The 16,931-nt window shown below is 42.4% G+C and overlaps 1 protein-coding gene across 3 annotated transcripts in view; it reads right to left on the reverse strand.

Annotated features, from left to right (window-relative positions):
• MYB (MYB proto-oncogene, transcription factor) overlaps window positions 1-10,938 on the reverse strand; it is a 32,890-nt gene extending 21,952 nt beyond the window's left edge. The window contains exons 1-6 of one of the 3 annotated variants that reach the window (XM_036903727.2): window positions 10,540-10,938; window positions 6,169-6,286; window positions 4,356-4,427; window positions 2,787-2,879; window positions 2,315-2,535; window positions 389-623 (exon numbers count right to left, since the gene is read on the reverse strand). In XM_036903727.2, coding sequence (XP_036759622.2) covers window positions 389-623; window positions 2,315-2,535; window positions 2,787-2,879; window positions 4,356-4,427; window positions 6,169-6,286; window positions 10,540-10,562 — 762 coding nt within the window. In that variant the 5' untranslated portion in view covers window positions 10,563-10,938. Of the gene's footprint in view, window positions 1-388; window positions 624-2,314; window positions 2,536-2,786; window positions 2,880-4,355; window positions 4,428-6,168; window positions 6,287-9,341; window positions 9,490-10,539 lie in introns of those variants that run through there. The other 2 variants (XM_036903729.2, XM_036903728.2) reach the window with 2 other exon arrangements.
• Window positions 10,939-16,931: the final 5,993 nt, after the last annotated feature.

Below are 16,931 nucleotides of genomic sequence, written 5' to 3' on the forward strand. Positions count from 1 at the left end.
TTATGTCACTTTTCATTTTGAAAGAGAAAAATATTAGACTACAAATGCATCTGCATTCTCCCATCCTTCCTCAACAGTACCTTGAATTTATAGTCAAAAGCTAACTAGATAGGAAGCAGCAAGTTAGAATCAGACAACTTGGATTCTCGACTGTGCTATCTCCTTGAGCTATGTAACCCTGGGCAAACCTCTTAACATCCTCATTTCTGGGTACATATCAGGGATAACAATACCTACCCCCATCTACCTCAAAGGGAGTAGGTGAGGCTTGCTGGTCATCATGTTTACAGAAGCGCTCCTGAAAAGCGTGCAGGTGTGACGTACTATTATTGCCTGGAGCTAAAATAACCATCTCTCTCATTAAACTAAATTCTCAGAAATGGCTTACGTTTTGTGCTTCAGAAATGTGGTAATATGAATAGTCATTGTTAACTGAGGGCTGGCCAGTTGGAGGGAGTTGGGCTGAAGGTGGAGCATGAGCAAAACCCATCAAATGGCTGTTCTTCTGAAAACTTGTGGGCACCGTTGGCTGGCTGGCTTTAGAAGACTCCTGCAGATAACCTTCCTGTTCGACCTTCCGACGCATTGTAGAATTCCAGTGGTTCTTGATAGCATTATCAGTTCTGCACAGAAATACATCACACAAAAATGTTACAAACAAAAATTTCAATTCAGATTAGAGTTAATTGACAGAAAACTGTTTCTTACAGAGACCTTTTCTTTTGGCCCACTAATAGTGTTATTTCTTTTTAATTGTCTCGGGCTTCTCCAGCTCTTAAAATCATGCTTCCCCTATTACCTAGTTAAAAATCCATAGAATTCTCTTAATTATACCATATGGAACATATGTAGTTCTCTATAAATACTGTAATCTTTTAACCGTTTTATTCCCTTGATAAAAGAGCACTTTCAATACAACAATCCTTCCTGTTTGTTCTGACTGTTGATGGTACAAGACTCTAATATGACTTAAAAGTTCTGGCAGTCCTAGAAAATGACTCCTTTGAGTGTGGCTTAGCAGGGCTTACACCCTCCAAGAAGCACTCAGTAAGGCTGGTGAGAGATAATGCGGCTGCTGCCCCCTCACTGTCCACTCTTTATCTTGAATGGCACTAGCCAGAAATTTTAAGTAAAAAAACAATCCCACCTTTTGAAAACCACCTCAAATTGTTTTATAGCCAGACAGAGGTGAGAAAAGAAAAGGAGATCGAGAAGGGAAAGATGCTAGCTCTCAGTGTCTTTTCAAACTGCAAAGCATTTTTACTAAAGTCTTCAATTTCTCAGGAAAACAGTTTCTCAATTCAAAGAAACCGTTTTAAGCCTCCCTTTTACTATTTCGATGGGGGTGGGGGACTGTATGTTAAAGAAAGAGGAAGTCCAGTCGCCCCTTAAATTTTTAAAAGAATCAACAGCATATCCTTTCAGACCATATGGGAGAAAAGGCCTCCTTGTACGGACCTCTTCAATTCTCTAAGCTTACACCGAAGCACGGAGACCATCACAAGAGCATACTACCTCACCCATCAGAGAGCCATGGCCTTCTCTGCAGGAACTCACTCTCCACTTTTGGGTTATGAAGCTCAAGAATAAAAATATTTTAAATATTTCCTAGGTTACATTATTTTTCATGAAGATTTATAGTAGAAAGTCTTTTCCAAATTAAACAAAATATATTATCAACTGTTTAAGTGGGGAAAGTGGGTCAAAAATGAGCTTCCACAGATATCCCTCATAATGAGGTCACTTTTTGTGCCTTGTTCATTAAGAAGAAAGGATAACATGGAAGTTATTTAAAAACCTAGAAGCAGTATAATTCTAGAAATACACTTTCTTCAAAAAGAAAAATATTAAGCCAACTGGTATAATGAAATGGATGCTGGTATCAGGAATATGGTAGCTGAGTTCCCTTCTGGTCACTTAACCAGTGGTATGAACTAGACTATAGACACACTGTCTATCCTCAGCATCCATCTATGTGTTTACCGTTCTGTAGTTCACAAGGTGATTTGACATCCATTTTACTTGATAACTAACATTGGCCCTGTGAAGTAGGTATTACTCATTTTGCAAATGGGGAAACTGAGGCTGAGGAAAGTTCAGTGACTTGGCCAAAGGCTCACTGTGGGGTGGATTCTGGAAATCCTCAACTAGATAAACCAAAGGTCTCCTTGTTATAGAAGCTATGAAGCTGGTTTATCTAATGAAGCACTAACAATCGGTGGAATGTAATTCACTCGCCATACATTTAAAACAGAATGTTCAATACCCACTCCCTTATTCTTCCCAATCAATATATTTTTTGACATATTATTACCGTCCAGGCAGTAGCTTTGCGATTTCTGCCCATCTGTTCCCCAGTCTCTTGTGTGCCTGGTAAATAATTCTGTCTTCCTCTTCTGTCCAGGAGGTTTTCTTAACTTCTGGATTCAAGTGGTTATGCCACCTCTCCCTACATTGTTTTCCAATTCTCCCCTTTAAGTGCTTGGCAATAACAGACCAACGTTTCGGACCGTATTTCTGTACAAGCTCTATCACCTTCAGATAAACACACAAAAATAACCTATGTTTTAATGTTATGTAATGAGTCAGTGTAATCATTTTTCACTGTTACAAGATCTTTAGAAAATTTCCAAAAATCTGCTTTCGTTCACTGAAAATATGGGAATAGAGTCTCCTGTTTTCTGCTTGCACACTCTACCTATTTCTTCAAGTTGGGAAACATTCAACAAAGACATTTGGGGAATATTCTTAATTGTGATTCATATCACAATGGAGAAAGAACTTACTCTCTGATCTTCTTCTTTGGTCCAAGGACCCTTGATGAGTTCAGGATTCAGTACTTTCTGCCATCGGTGCTGGCACTGCACATCTGTTCGATTCTAGATAAATAAGATAAAGTATGCACTGTCACATAGATGCCATGTGATAAGCACGTGAAGTTCTTGTTGTGAAATGAGTCATACATAGACAATATACAGTGAAAACATTCAAGAATATTTTAGGGCATGTTTGGAGAGCCCACTTATCTCTCATTACTTACAGCTAAAGAACCTAAGAAGAATTTCAAAGTTGCATCTAAAATTAGAAGTTCTGCCCCCTAAGGAAAACAGTCTTGCCATGTGAACTAAAGGATCATCATATTGCACATGTGACGTCAATTTAACTTAACCTTAACCTCAGTCTACTGCAAGTGGAAGTACCCATATGGACTAAGACTAAGACTTGTTAGAGAGTCCATGTGAAGGTGAGGCTTTTATGGAAATCCATTCCAAATGATTTGACTTTGCTTTCCATTCAAACTAAGAGATGTCTTTCAATTTAGGGTCACAAGTATTAATATTGTAAAACAAAGATGGTTAAAGGTAGGCCCTACCTTACAAGAGCATGGAATCTTACAAGAAGGAAAAAAATACATAATTAACTAACAGAATTTGATTCATATGCAAGAAGAAACCAAGCAAAAGGATATTGGGGTGGGAAAAGGAGTGTCTCCTTAGGAGGAGAAATTATGTTTCCTCAGGAGGAGTATGGAAAAGCTCTTGATGTGGACTTTGAAGGATGAATGGAACATTCCAGGAGGTGGCATCACCAGGGACAAAGCCCTCAGTAAGGAAAGCAGAGATGTATTCAACCAAACCTGCTTACAGAGAGGAAGTAGGAAACAGAACTGGAGCTATAAGTTGGGGCCACATGGGAGGACACTTGTGTGCCAGGCTGAGGCAGTGCACTTAATTTGTGAGAGTCTAAGTTGCTGGTTTGGGAAAGATAAGGTACAGCTGCATCTTAGGAAGCTCATCTACCAATGGTGTTTGGGATGAATGAAAAATTAGAAAGTTACAAGTAGGGAAGCTAGTTAGGAAGCCATTATAGTCATCCAGGCAAGAGGGAAAGGTGCTGAACCTGTGAAGCAACAAGCAGAATGAAAAGTAGGGACTGATTAAAGAAACTCGAGATTCCTTTGCCTGGAGGTAAGGGAGTGGGATAAGTCTAAAAGAACTCTAAAATGTTAAACCAGGGTACCAAATTTTAAACCAGGGTACCACGCTATTGAAAAAATTTTAAAGAGGCTAATTTGAGGTCATCAGCCATAAAACAAACATCAAAATGCCAATTTATATTATCCTAATAAATGAAAAGATAAATAAGAAACAAATGTTTAAAACTGTAAAAATCTTTTAATAGTCAACTTAGAAATCCCAATTACATGCATTATGATATAAACTGTAAGTTACAGATGAGGCATTTCTCCCCCTACTTTTTATATATGAGCAAATGTCTTAACATTCTCTCCTAGAATATTTTATTTACATCTTTAGAAGTTTCCTTTTATGGAAAGAAAAAAACGACAAACTTACCGGGAGATAATTGGCAATAACTTTCCAGTCATCTGTTCCATTCTGTTCCACCAGCTTCTTTAGTTTTTCATCCTAGGACATTTAAGGTAATCCTAGGATATCAGTCATTTACTGTATAACTCTATCCAAGTTAGAGTAAAAGGGAACCAAACCAATAATCCAATCCAGAAAAGAAAAATCTCAGAAATATCCAAGTACAGCAGATAGATATTAATGTAATATACTGGGTTAGACCATAGATTTATTTAGAGTCAGATAGATCCAGAGTTTAAATCTTGACTCAGCTATTGATTAGTTGTGTAAGCTTGGGTATGTCATTTTGCTTTTCTGGGCCTTAGTATTGTTATCTGTACAATGGGAGTGCTAATATCAACAGGGTTATTTGGGAACAACATGAAGTAGCTCTGCAAACATTTAGCACAATGCTTGGCTTATGGTAACTGTTAAGGTTTTACTTTATGGGGAAAAAAATAATGCCAATGTTAGGTTTAATAGACATTTACCTATGGCAATAAATAGGAGTTCAACTATCAGTTCAACCTCTTTCATGCAAAAAAATGGAAGATCACATTTCCTAATTAAACTTGAAGGCATGTATGATGCAAGAAAATCAGTTCATTTTTGTATTGTTATATTCACAATTTAAATGAGGCCAAATTTATTAAAATAGAGAGGACACTAAACAACAGGGGGAAATCTTTCAGGTCAAAAGTGTCTTTCTAAACAGGTCCTTTTAAGAGAAAGAGAGGTCTCACATTTCTGCAAAGGTAACTTTTCATACAAAATGTGCACCTTGGTAAGACAGACACAGGACTTAGGAAACCAGCATTAATAACAGAACTTCCATGTCTCCAAGGTTTACTCATGTGCACAAGCGCATTTTCTAGGAATCTAACTGGAAATCCTGCCTGCCTGTCAACAGAGGTTTTAAGTGAAGTAGGGTGGAATGAAACTGAGGAAGAATCAATACTATCTGTCTAACATAAAATCCTCTAAAATCAGTTGCAAAATGTTTTGAGAATTTTAGAGAAAAGGTAACCTTCTCCATACATTAATAATTTTGCTCCTTAAGTATCTTTCCATTCCTACAAAGATCAAGCTTTGGATAGCTAGCAAAACAATAGAGTTGAGAAGTAGACACATCTGCATCCATTACTGAATGCTTTTAGAACAGCATTCATGTATATGGCTCTGTGAAAAATTATATATTATATATCAAGAGTGCTAAACGAATCTATTATGACAAGACTAATTCTATGAGAGTTTTGTTTTATTCTTTTGTTTTTGGAAATATCAATTCATTCCTTGACATTGTTAATATCTCACTTAATGTCAAGCAATTCTGGGCTCAGGGAATGCAAAAATGAACAGACGTTTAGCCCCGCCTTCAGTGAACGTATAATCTACTGGGAAAGGCATATTTCACAACAATGAATAAATACTGTATCCAGTGACTAGAGGACGCATCCCACATGTCTGGGGAAGCCAAGGATGGCTTTAGAAGGGGCGATGTGTTCATAGGAATGAAGTAGTAAGAAGTTGTGGGGCCGGAGGACAAGAATTGGCAGAAGGAAACACAGATGAAATACAAAGTGAGAAAGACATTCAAAGAGCTGCAGAGTTTGGAAATGGATGGTATAGTGTACATGTGGGAGTGGGGAGGAGGGAGGGGTGGCATGCTGCAGAGACCAGCTAGATAAGATCTCAAAGAGCCTGCTAATGAGTTTGAGCACCGGTAGTTGAGCTGAAATTTTGTTTTACACAGACTGATACACTCTAGTTTTCTTCATGTTTTGATAATATGATTAATTACCTCTTCCCTGGTCCACCTTGTTTTCCCCAAGTGACGCTTTCCAGACTTGGGAAGCAGCCCATCATAGTCATGGTCACACATCTCCATGTCTTCATCATCCTCGTCACTGCTGTATATGCTGCAGAAATAAAAAGGGCAGACAGACATGGACTGAAACAAGACAATTTGAACTACTGGATTACAAAACTTACACAGAAACTCCTCAACAATCTTTTCAAAGGTTATGAAGATAAAACTTTGAAAACTTGCACAACAAGATTGTTTTCTGCATTCTGTTTCTGTTCCTCTAGTATTGTAAACTGGTTCTGCTGTTATTGGTATCCACAGATACGGCAAAGGACCTGGCACTTTCTTATTGCTCTGCATGTTTAAACCTGCTGTTACTGTTAGACCAGTGACAAGTTACACATTTGGCAACCTTCCAACCAATGAAAATTTAAGTTTAAAACTTAGTGTTAAGGACAATAAAAGGAATGAGAGCCCATGTCCTTTATATAAGTACACACTCAAAATCTTTGGCTTATGTCACGTCTTTCAAATAATGTTTCCCAAATACAATAAACAACTCAATTATGTTATTCCAATGGGACTGGTGTTTTATTAAGAAAAAAAATTGAAGAAGTAATACACCCAACAATATAATAATAGTCATCCTTTAAAGATTAAAAGATTAAGAAAATCTAAGAGGAAAGGATTTTAAAAACCTGAGGAAGGTTAAGATCATCAAGTGATCAAATTGCTTTGTAAGTATATAAATATCAAACAGTTCAAAACTCCAGGCCAGGTTTATCCAACTTGCGGCCATGTTTATAGTACTCAGTTTCCTAAGTAACTAAGTGAATAATTAGGCTCCTTTGAGGGTCAGGATCTTACTCTTCTGTTTTTTTCTGCCTCTGACTGAATGGTATTTCACTATCTTAAAATGTACCTAAATCAAAACTGAGGTATTTCCCCAGATGGGTTTGAAAAAGTTATGTATTACTGTTTTCAAATGAGCTTTTTTTTTATCTTGTTGGCCAAAACTATGAATTTTGATGACTTTTGAAGTAACTCTATACCTAATGTTTATTAATCATACACTGAATAGATGAGAGAAATTTTACAGTCACAGTTTACTTTCAGTTATAATTTTACTTATAAAACAATATATGAGGACAAAGTATGTTGTTTTGGAAACTTCGCTAAAATTTATCATTGTAATTTGAGAAATCCATCAAACTGAGGACAATAAAAATGATATAAAGCAACATTATAATGCAAATTATTTTTTAAAAGTAAATTTATATTCGTATCAGGTTTTGTCCCAAACTTAACCTACAAGTACATATTACCTTCCCTTACAAGGCAAGCAAATGCACTTACCCCAAATCCTGAACTTTTTAGGTTTTTGTAATTTAAAACTATTATTTTGGGCAACAATCTGAAGGTCTAGGATGCTCGGTGACAAGTAGTATGTGATCCAAATGTAAAATGCCACCACACAAAAAAGGCCACCAAACTATTTATAATCTATAATAATTTCTTCCATTTAGTGTCTATCCTTTTAAACAAGAGCCTAATCCTGTTCCTCACTGTCAACAGGAGGGTTTTAAAACTGCCTGATTAAACATTACAGTCGTTTCCCTTCAACCAAAAGCACAAGCATCCTAAGATGAAAGAAAGAAAAAACGTTATTATAAGCCCAGAGCTGTAGGTCAGCATCTTCTGAATGGTTTTTAGGGAACTCATCGGAAACCCCCCAAATGAAGGGTGCCCCTGTGAGATATTAGGAATACCAAGAAAACCAGAGTAATCTGAAAGTGGAGTCACAGACTCAACTCAGCTAAACTTTTTAGGCCTGGCTGGATCTGCAGATCACATTTTCATAAGTGAGAAGTACATTTTCCAAATTAGTCATTGGACACCTTTCGGAAACAAGCAACATATTCAACCGCCCATAGGGGGCAGCCAACTTCAGGTGAGCGAGAACAGGCATCAAATAGAATTAGGGTTCTGGAGGCAAAGGTGCCTGTCCTAGTTCTGGGTGACTTGGACAAATCACTTCCTCTCTCTCAGGACCTCAGTTCCTCGCTATACATAAGGGTTTGAATTCTACTACTAAGGTACTTTCCAATGCTAATAAAAGATTATTTCATGTCTCCCATGACTTTTGAGAAGCATAGAAGCAGAGATGTGCAAAATCAACGTGGGAAACGTGGTATGTGACTTCTACAGATCCCGAAGACGCCATGAGGGGAGCAGGGCGAGCCCAGGCTGCTCACACTCAGCTCCTGGGTCCATCAGCAGGCTTGGCACAGGGACTCGCCTTTGAGCTCTGCATGCGATTTCCTCGCTCTAAGTTGTCCCAGTCGCCTAAGTAGCATGATTAATTTCTACTAAGGACCCGAAATGACTTTTCCTTTATCCGCTTTAACAAGCTCTCAGACCCAACAGTCGGAGGACTTTCAAAGGCTGATTTCAGGCTTGATGCACTCAACTCCCCACCTGCTAGACCCGGTGTGGTTTCAAGAGTACAACTATGAATATTACATTCTGTCAAGGAAATAAACCGTGCAAAGAAACGAAAAAGAAAAGAGGTGTTGGGGGTTGGGAAGAGGGAGGGGAGCGGGAGGAAGTGCCTTGTGGCCACTACTGTGATTCTAGAGAAGGGGTTCAGACTCATTTCGCTGACCTGGTTAATAATCCCTGCCGAATTTACGCTCGCCCTGCAAGAAACGGCTTCGAGCCCGCAGCGGGGTTTCTCTTCCCCCTGAGGCAGGTTCAAGTCTCCCGCCCCTTCGGGCGGCCTCCCCTCGCCGCTACCTGGGAGCGGCAGGGAACCTGCGCGGCCCCGCCCCGCGGGGACCGCGGAGAGCTCCGGGCGCGGAGCCTCCACCGCGCCTCCTCCCAGCACCCCCTTCCCAGCACCCTCCTTCTCCTCCCAGTTTCTGCTCTCAAAAAAAAAAAAAAGAAATGGGTGACCTCGGCTGCTCTGCTGTTGGGTCCCAAAGGCAAAGGTAAACCACTGACGAGGCACACCTTCGCGTCGAGCAGCCGAGCCCTGGGAGAAGCTCAGAGATCCAGTACCCCCACCTCCGAAGTCGCCTCCCCTTTCCTCCGGCGCCCAGCCATGCCTCGGCGCTCCTCCCTGCCAGGCCAGGCTGGGCTCTAGGGTGCTGCCGCAGGGCCCTCACCCACGCTCTTTGCAACTTTCCAGCGCTGCGCGGCGACCAGAGACAGCCAGTTCAAAAACCAAGTACAGGAAAATCTAACGACTCGGAGGGGGACGTTGCATTTACTCTGCCTCCAGGGGCTTGTCCCAGAACCTCAACGCGAGGGTCCGTCCCATCACCCCTCCCTTGCCCAGGCTTCCAAAGGCGGCTGTAACAGGGCGCGGGAAGGAGCGGCAACCTCAGCCGCGTCCACGTGTGCGCGCCGCGCCCGGACCTCTTACCCAGGGGAAGAGCCCGCGGGGATTGCGTCCTGGTTGCGCGGCAGCGGCCTTGGGTGCTGCCCGCCTCCGTCCCCTTCCGTTGAGTGGCAACCGTGACCGCCGCGGAGCTGGTCCCCGCACCCCGCAGCTCCCGCGCGTCCAGTCCGGGAAGTCCAGAGACCCATGCAAGTGGGAGCGCCAGCAACTGACAGTTCCGACAAGTTTTCTCTTCTCCGCTTCCCTCTTACCCCCCGTCCCACCGAAATGTTAAGGGGACTTAACTCATAATCACCGCGAGCCTTCCTAAATGCGGTGACATGTGCAGTGTGGGCGCGTGTGCAATAAAAAGTCTCCAAAGAAAAACGACTAGAACCTTCAAAACCAGGGCTTAAAGCAATTTGCAAATGTCGAGACACTTTTCCTTCCCTAAAATCTTCTTTCAAGCCGCCTGTCAGCTGACACTCTTCTTTGCCTCCAAAAGAATGAATGAAATTTAAATGAACTACCTGCAGCTACTAAACAACCCGGCGTTTTCCCTCTATCTGCCATATGCTCCGCGCTTCCAAGTCCAAACATATCGCAACTCATCTAGCAGTTAAACTACGACTCCCTCGCCGACACCCGCGGCAGCAAGCCAGAGATCCAGTGGGCTCCCCGCGGCTGGTGGGCACTGCTCTGCCCCCGTGCAGCCTTTTTTCTCCTAGAGAGAAATGTATCCCCGTGCAACTTGCAAAATGAGCCTCTGGGCGTGCTTCCCAACGTCCTGATATATTTTCCTCATTGATCCTTCCATTCATCAGTCTCTCCAGCGGCTTCCGTGGCCGAGGCAGAGACTCTAGGTCCTCGCAGGATCTGACAGCCCAGCAGAGGATCCGGGAGTGAATTCCCACCTGCTTTCTGGGCGCCTGGCGCTCTGTGCGCGCCTCCGCCCGCGGCCGCCCGCCCGGGCTCCCAGTTACCTGTGGCGGGGTCTCCGGGCCATGGCGCGGCGGGCGCGGGGCTCAGCCGGGAGCCGCGGGAACCGCACGGGGCTGCCGCCTCCCGCTGCCCGCCGCCTGCCTGCGTCCCTCCCCGTCTGCGCAGCGGCGCTCAGCACCGCCGGGGCGAAGTTGCTCAGGAGAAAGAGGAGGAGGAGGAGGAGGAGGTCGCGGAGGAGGAGGAGAAGGAGGAGGAGGAAACAGGTTGATATTAAAATGTAAACTCTGTAAACAGAGATGCCATCAAACAAAGAGCTTTGGACACTCCCCCTCCCGCCAAATCTGGCGCCCCTGCAGTGCGCACGCGCCCTGCCCGCCGCCTCCGCGGTCTCCTTGGCTGCCGCCCGTGGGGTTGCTGGCCCGGCCCGGCCGCCGCTCCCTTTCGGCTCTCGCGCCGCCGCGCCGCGCCTGGCGCGCCGCGAGGCCCGGACGGCGCGCGGGCGGGGAGCCCGGGGCCGGGGAGGGGCGGCCGGGGGCTGCGGAGGCTGCGGCGGCGCCTTTTCTTGCGCAAACCCCGCTCCCGGGCCGCTGCCGCGCCGCCCGCGCCACGTCCCGCGGACGCCGCCTCCCTTCCTTCCCGGGGGCCGTGCCACCTTCGCTCCTCTCGGCCTGCCCAGGACCCCGGAGCCCGAACTCGCCGGGCTCTGAGCCACCGTGGTGGGGCAGCCAGGGGCAGCGGGAAGCTCCTGCATTTGGCAGTGGGTTTTAGGCAGGACTTGAAAACTCAGCTCTCTGGGGAAGGGTGACCTACAAGGAGGCGGGGTGTTGGTAGAAGGTGGGGGCGTTTGTTTTCATAGGATGTTTGACTAGATTTTTTTTAATAGAGTATCTCTAATTTAACTTTTTAGCGACAAAGAACTCTTAAATTCAGGTGGGATAGGGGCTATCAGGGCTCACAGATAGGGCACCGGGCGGAGCTCTCAGTCTCCCCCCAATCCTGGAGCCGACACGCCACCTCGGTGTCGTCGCAAGCCCTCCACTCTCGCCCGGCCGCCCGCCCGGCCCCGGCGGCGCCCACCGCACCCCTCAGCCCCTGCACAGGCTGTGCCGCTGGCTCACTGAGTTCTACACCTGCAAAATCCACGGGGTTCCAAACAGCCCGCCCCCAGCTGACCTCAGGGAACCCCGCGTTTGCTTCATGTCTTAAAAGTTAAAACAGTTTACGAGACGGAGGTCGTTTCCATGGTCAGCATAGTTTGAGAACCTAGTTTTACCACATAAAAATCGTCGAAGGCTTAGGTGTTCATTTAACTAGGGGCTCCCGAAGAAGTAAAGGAAGAAGATAGGTGCAGAATTTATAAGGATTGATGATGGGGGATTTTAGGGGAGTTTTAGTTTTACTTCCGTTTGTAGACTTTTACCATTGGGGATTTTTTTTTTTTCATTCTCTGTACACACTAATTTATTTTTCCTTTAATCTTATAGGAGTCTGAGACTTCTGCTGACTGGGTTTGTGGGTGTCCCATGTGCCCAGGCAGTTCAAACTTAGCTCAGAAAGCATTTTTCTTACTAAAAAAGCATTTTCTTACTGAAATGAGTCATAATTTTATTAAATGGTGAAGCATGCTAGGTTTCAAGACTTTATCTGGTGTTTTAAACTTTGTTTCTTAAAAGTTGTAATACAGTTTAAATCCTTATCAATGTTAGTTGCTGTAAGGTTTTAACATTCCTTTCTTCTTGAGGGAAGAAAAACCCTCTGAAATAAAATTGTTATTTCAGCTTACAATTCTAAAAGACAAGTCACTTACAAGTTAGTATTTTTTGAACCACTGTTTATTTCTGGATTCTGTAATAAAGTTTCTTTCTCCACATAAAAAATAAACAAAAATTAAAAAAAATATGTATCTATAACAACCACCTAGAAACCACCCTTAAAAGGAATTGTAGTATTCTGTTTTGGGGCATTACTTTATGACTCTAACTGGCTTCAGTCCCAAAAGCTGAGCCTTTTTGACACAGTGAGGGTATCTGAACCTTCCTAAAGTGTGTTCATAGTGCCAAGATTCTTAAAGGTTGGAACTGCTCAATGTTTCTTAAGTTTCTTTTAAGTAGAAAGATAACAAATTCAATTACAATTCCTTTATTCTCTTTGTAAATCATTTTCCTATATGTTGTTCTGAGAATTTATAATATTTTCATTCCCCAGAAGTTCTGGGATACAGGTTTACCTTTTTCCTCATATATGTGACAAAAATGTATTTGGGAACAGACATAGTCCAATAAAGAGTAGGCAGTGATTCTTACTATGCTAATTTGAGATATATCGCCACATGATAAGTATATGGAAGGGTGGAATCAAAACATAAATTCTTATATGGATTAAATATATATTTTCAAAGAAAATGCAGAATGTTTCCTGTAACTATGCACGTTTCCTCCCTCCACTTACAACTATTATGATCGTATTTTTAGATGACAACTTTATATATTTCATCACTCTCAATTTTTTGTTTTAAAGATCTGCCACATCAGTTATTTTATCTGTGGCCTGGGAATAGGGCTAAATTCAGAAACAGTCTTTTATTTGCAATGCACTAGACAGGGCTCACCAAACTTTTCTGGAAAGATCCAGAGAGTAAATATTTTAGACATTGTGGGCTGTGTTGCCTATTATACTTTTCTTCTTTCTTTTTTTTTTCTTTTTTTCCTTTTTACAACTCTGTGAAAACATAAAAACTATTTTTAGTTTAAAGGCAGTATCCAGCCTGCAGGCCACAGTTGGCCAACACTAGAACAGCGATCCTCAATCTTCAGTGTGTATCAGAATCACTGGGTATACCCATAAAAAAATGCACAGTCCTAGGCAGTTCCCCTAGAAACTATGATTCAGTAGGTCTGAGATACAACCCAGGAATCTTTTAACATTTTAACAAGTACCTAAATGGTTTTCATTGAAGCAGAATTTAGACCACCCAGTGACAACTGTGATGTTAGAGTGAGGACAGGCTGGCTCAATACTTCAGCCTTTGCCAGTTGTGTCTCCCACCTCCTGATACCTCATTCGCTTTCACCTCTCCTGGGCTGAGGATTCAGGCTCCCAATAATCCAAAATAATTTAAGTCCATGGGAAAGTTGGTGCCAGTGATCACAGGTTGTGTCAACCTTTTCCTTCTTCTTTTACACCTAAACTTCAGCCTCATATCTGAAACTTGAAAGAAAAGGAATCACTTGATCATCATTGCTGATCATCATTATGAGTCTCCTGCTCAAGAAAGCAAGCCCTTAAAGCATTTTATTTCACTCTAAACACTGAGGAGAGGCTGAAGAAGAAAGATGTAGAGAAGATACACATTCCAACTTTTTTGCTTCTGACTACTGAGAGATTCTGGGCATGTGGTAGATCTTTAATACTTGTGATCAGTGTCCCAAAGATGACTGAGGATTATCAATGGTAGTGGCAGCCCAGGCTTCAGGAGCTCCATGTCTCTGCCACCCACCTATCTCCACCCCCTCAACACAGTTTGGTTCAGAATATTAAGAGAAGAATAATTACAGTAAACACCAAGTGGCTAGAGTACAGACAATTCTTGATCATTTGAGTTAATGAATGACAGCTGTAGCATGTATAATTGAAATCCATAAATTTGAGATAAACCTTATGTTGATTCACAGCAAACACTTTAGTAACGACAATAGTGGAAGCACTATGTTAGTGTGGTATGTTTCATAGAACTCCATGTGAGATAGTGACCAAATAAGTATTTTGTCTTAAATGATTTTTAGGTTTGGCACTTCCTGTTTGTTTCCATCCTCCGGGGTCTCATAAACTTACATATTCCTATGACAGCCAATCTGCATGTTTTCATCACCATTTACACTGAGCCCTGAATAAAAGGAATGAATTTTTCCATGATGGGGAAAGGACATTCCAGAGGAAAGGAAAAGCATGAGCAGAAACATACAATCAGGAACTGCAAGGCATGTTCCAGACACAGGGAACAAGTTGCTGTCTAGATGGCCTACAGCAAGGAGAGCTTTGAAGGAAGATTAGAGTGTGTGCGGGCTGCATGGAAGAGCTGTGTTATCAGAGCCCTGCATTTTAGAAGACTGACAGTATCATCAGATAGAGTGGAGTGAGAAGAAGGGGATGGGGAAGAGGTCAGTTATTTGGTCTGGACTAGGACAGTAACCTTAGTTGGAATGAAAAGGGGGGCAGATCAGGAGACCATTACATGGGCAGAACCTTCAAGACTTATCAATTGACTGGAGGCTATCGGAGGCACCATTAATAGAAATAGGGAAGTTGAGAGGGGAAGAGAAGTGTGCGCAAAGAAGATTCAAAGAAGAGAGAGCGTTTAGATTTTGGTAGGTTACATTTGTGGTTTCTTATGGAAAAGATCCAGGTAGAATTGTTCAGCAGGTGGTACAGAGTGTGGGCTCAAAGTCTGCTGGAGAGGTCAAGATAGGACAGTGGTGGGCAGGGGAAAAATATTGTAAGCCTATTGTTAGATACAGACATTAGTGAAAACTAAATGATATAAACCTACAATTAGATATATTTTAAGGTAATATTAAAAACTTATAATTTCCCAATTATTTTACTACATTTTACTATTATGTATGATCCTGAGGTTATCTATCTCTGTTATATCTGCATGATGGCAATAATAAATAGTAAACTGCAGTTTGAAGAACATTACTGAGAGAAGGAAGGCCTCACCTCTTTCTGCTTTAGAAAATCTGTTTATAAAATCGCTAGCTTTTCCCCAAGTGATGGTCCTATCTTTTAAAAGTTTTGAGGAAAAGTCTTCAAAACCACTTCACAGAAGTAATCATCCCATCTCTTCTCACAACTGTTCTTAGCCAATTCCTCCTTCCTCGCTGCACTTTCCCCACATATGTTATAAATGTAAAATAGCTGCTCTCCAAGTCAGTCAACCAAACAGCAAGCTTGTATTAATAGATATTTTAACAGAAACAGCAAAATTAACACTTAGGGGCATATTGGAATAACCAAACAATGAGATATCTAAACCAGGTTCAGCAAATGTATAGGCAACACAATTTCCCTGAGCTTCATATTCTAAACCGTTGAAATGTGGACATTGCAGTAGACAGCCTTCAAAGCACTTTCAGTCTTTAATATTCTGTTTTGCTCTAAGATTCATAGGCCTCTCATTTTACCCCTACATACCTGCCATGTTTCCATAGTTCCTTTTTATTGGTAACACATGGGGAGTACTTATTCAGTGCCAGGCACTATGCTAGGCATGAGCTTACAGAAAGCCTTTTGCTAAACGATTCTTACCCATTTAGGATCTCTTTTCCATTTCTACTGTCACCACCTTCTTCTCCATGAATTACCATTACATCATGAATGACCATGACGGCCCCCTTTGTTCTGATCTCTCTGAGCTCTTTCTCCCCCATCCACTCTCATCTTGCTGCTGGATCAGTTTCATCATAACAGCTTTTGGTCATTTGGTCATATGTTTAAAAACCCTTTACTGGCTCCCTAATATTGAAAATATAGGATCTGAACTCCCTAGCTTGGCATTCCTTGTCCTGAACTTGCTCTGGACTCTGTCCTGCACAACCTTACCCCCAGGGGTGATGGTATTTAATAACTGGGATGCTCATGTACTGACCATTCAAAATGGGCCTGACTATAGACAACCTGGATAGCTCAACAGGGGTGCATTGGCTGAATGTCATTCTGCTTTACAAAACAACCTACTTTCCAACCTTTTCTCCTCCTGCGCTCTGTTCACTAAGTTTCCTCTCCAAAAACCATTGGCAATCTCAGGGCCTTTGCTTACACCATGCCTCCTGCCTGCAATGCCTTCCTTCCTCCTCTCCGCTTACATAAGTGCCCCCCACCCAATCCTGAAGTCCAGCCCTCCTTCTGAAGTCCTCTTAGACTTCCACAAACATCTCTTCCACCTGTGAGTTGTGTTGATGCCTACCTTCTTTGCCTCCTATTGAAAATATGACCTATGTTACCTTCCTTTGCTCTTTATTTACTGAACTCTCTCTTTATTTTTTATAATGTGCCCTGTCTCACCTTGGGCCTTGATTATAAACTAGCAGAGAGAAACAGTTTCTTCTTCCTTTCTACATATTCAGTTTTTAGAGTGGGTCTTGAACACAAGTGTGCTCATTAAATGTTTGTGGTGCTCATGACAATCCATGAGGAATTAGTTGGAGCTGGTGTGTATGTGTGTTTTAATTATACTTAATAATGCCTTGCATTTGGGTTTTAGAGTTTACAACAGACTTTGTTATATATTACCTAATTTAATCCTTATAGCAGGTCTTATCTTTCTGCCTATGGTTTTTGTCCCTCCTAGATATTATTTTCCTCATTTTCAGATGGGGCTAACTGAGGTTGAGAGAGGTGAAGGGATTTGCCCAAAGTCACACAATAATAAATT

Source organism: Manis pentadactyla, chromosome 12, assembly GCF_030020395.1.
Source record: "Manis pentadactyla isolate mManPen7 chromosome 12, mManPen7.hap1, whole genome shotgun sequence".
Taxonomy (NCBI): Eukaryota; Metazoa; Chordata; class Mammalia; order Pholidota; family Manidae; genus Manis; species Manis pentadactyla.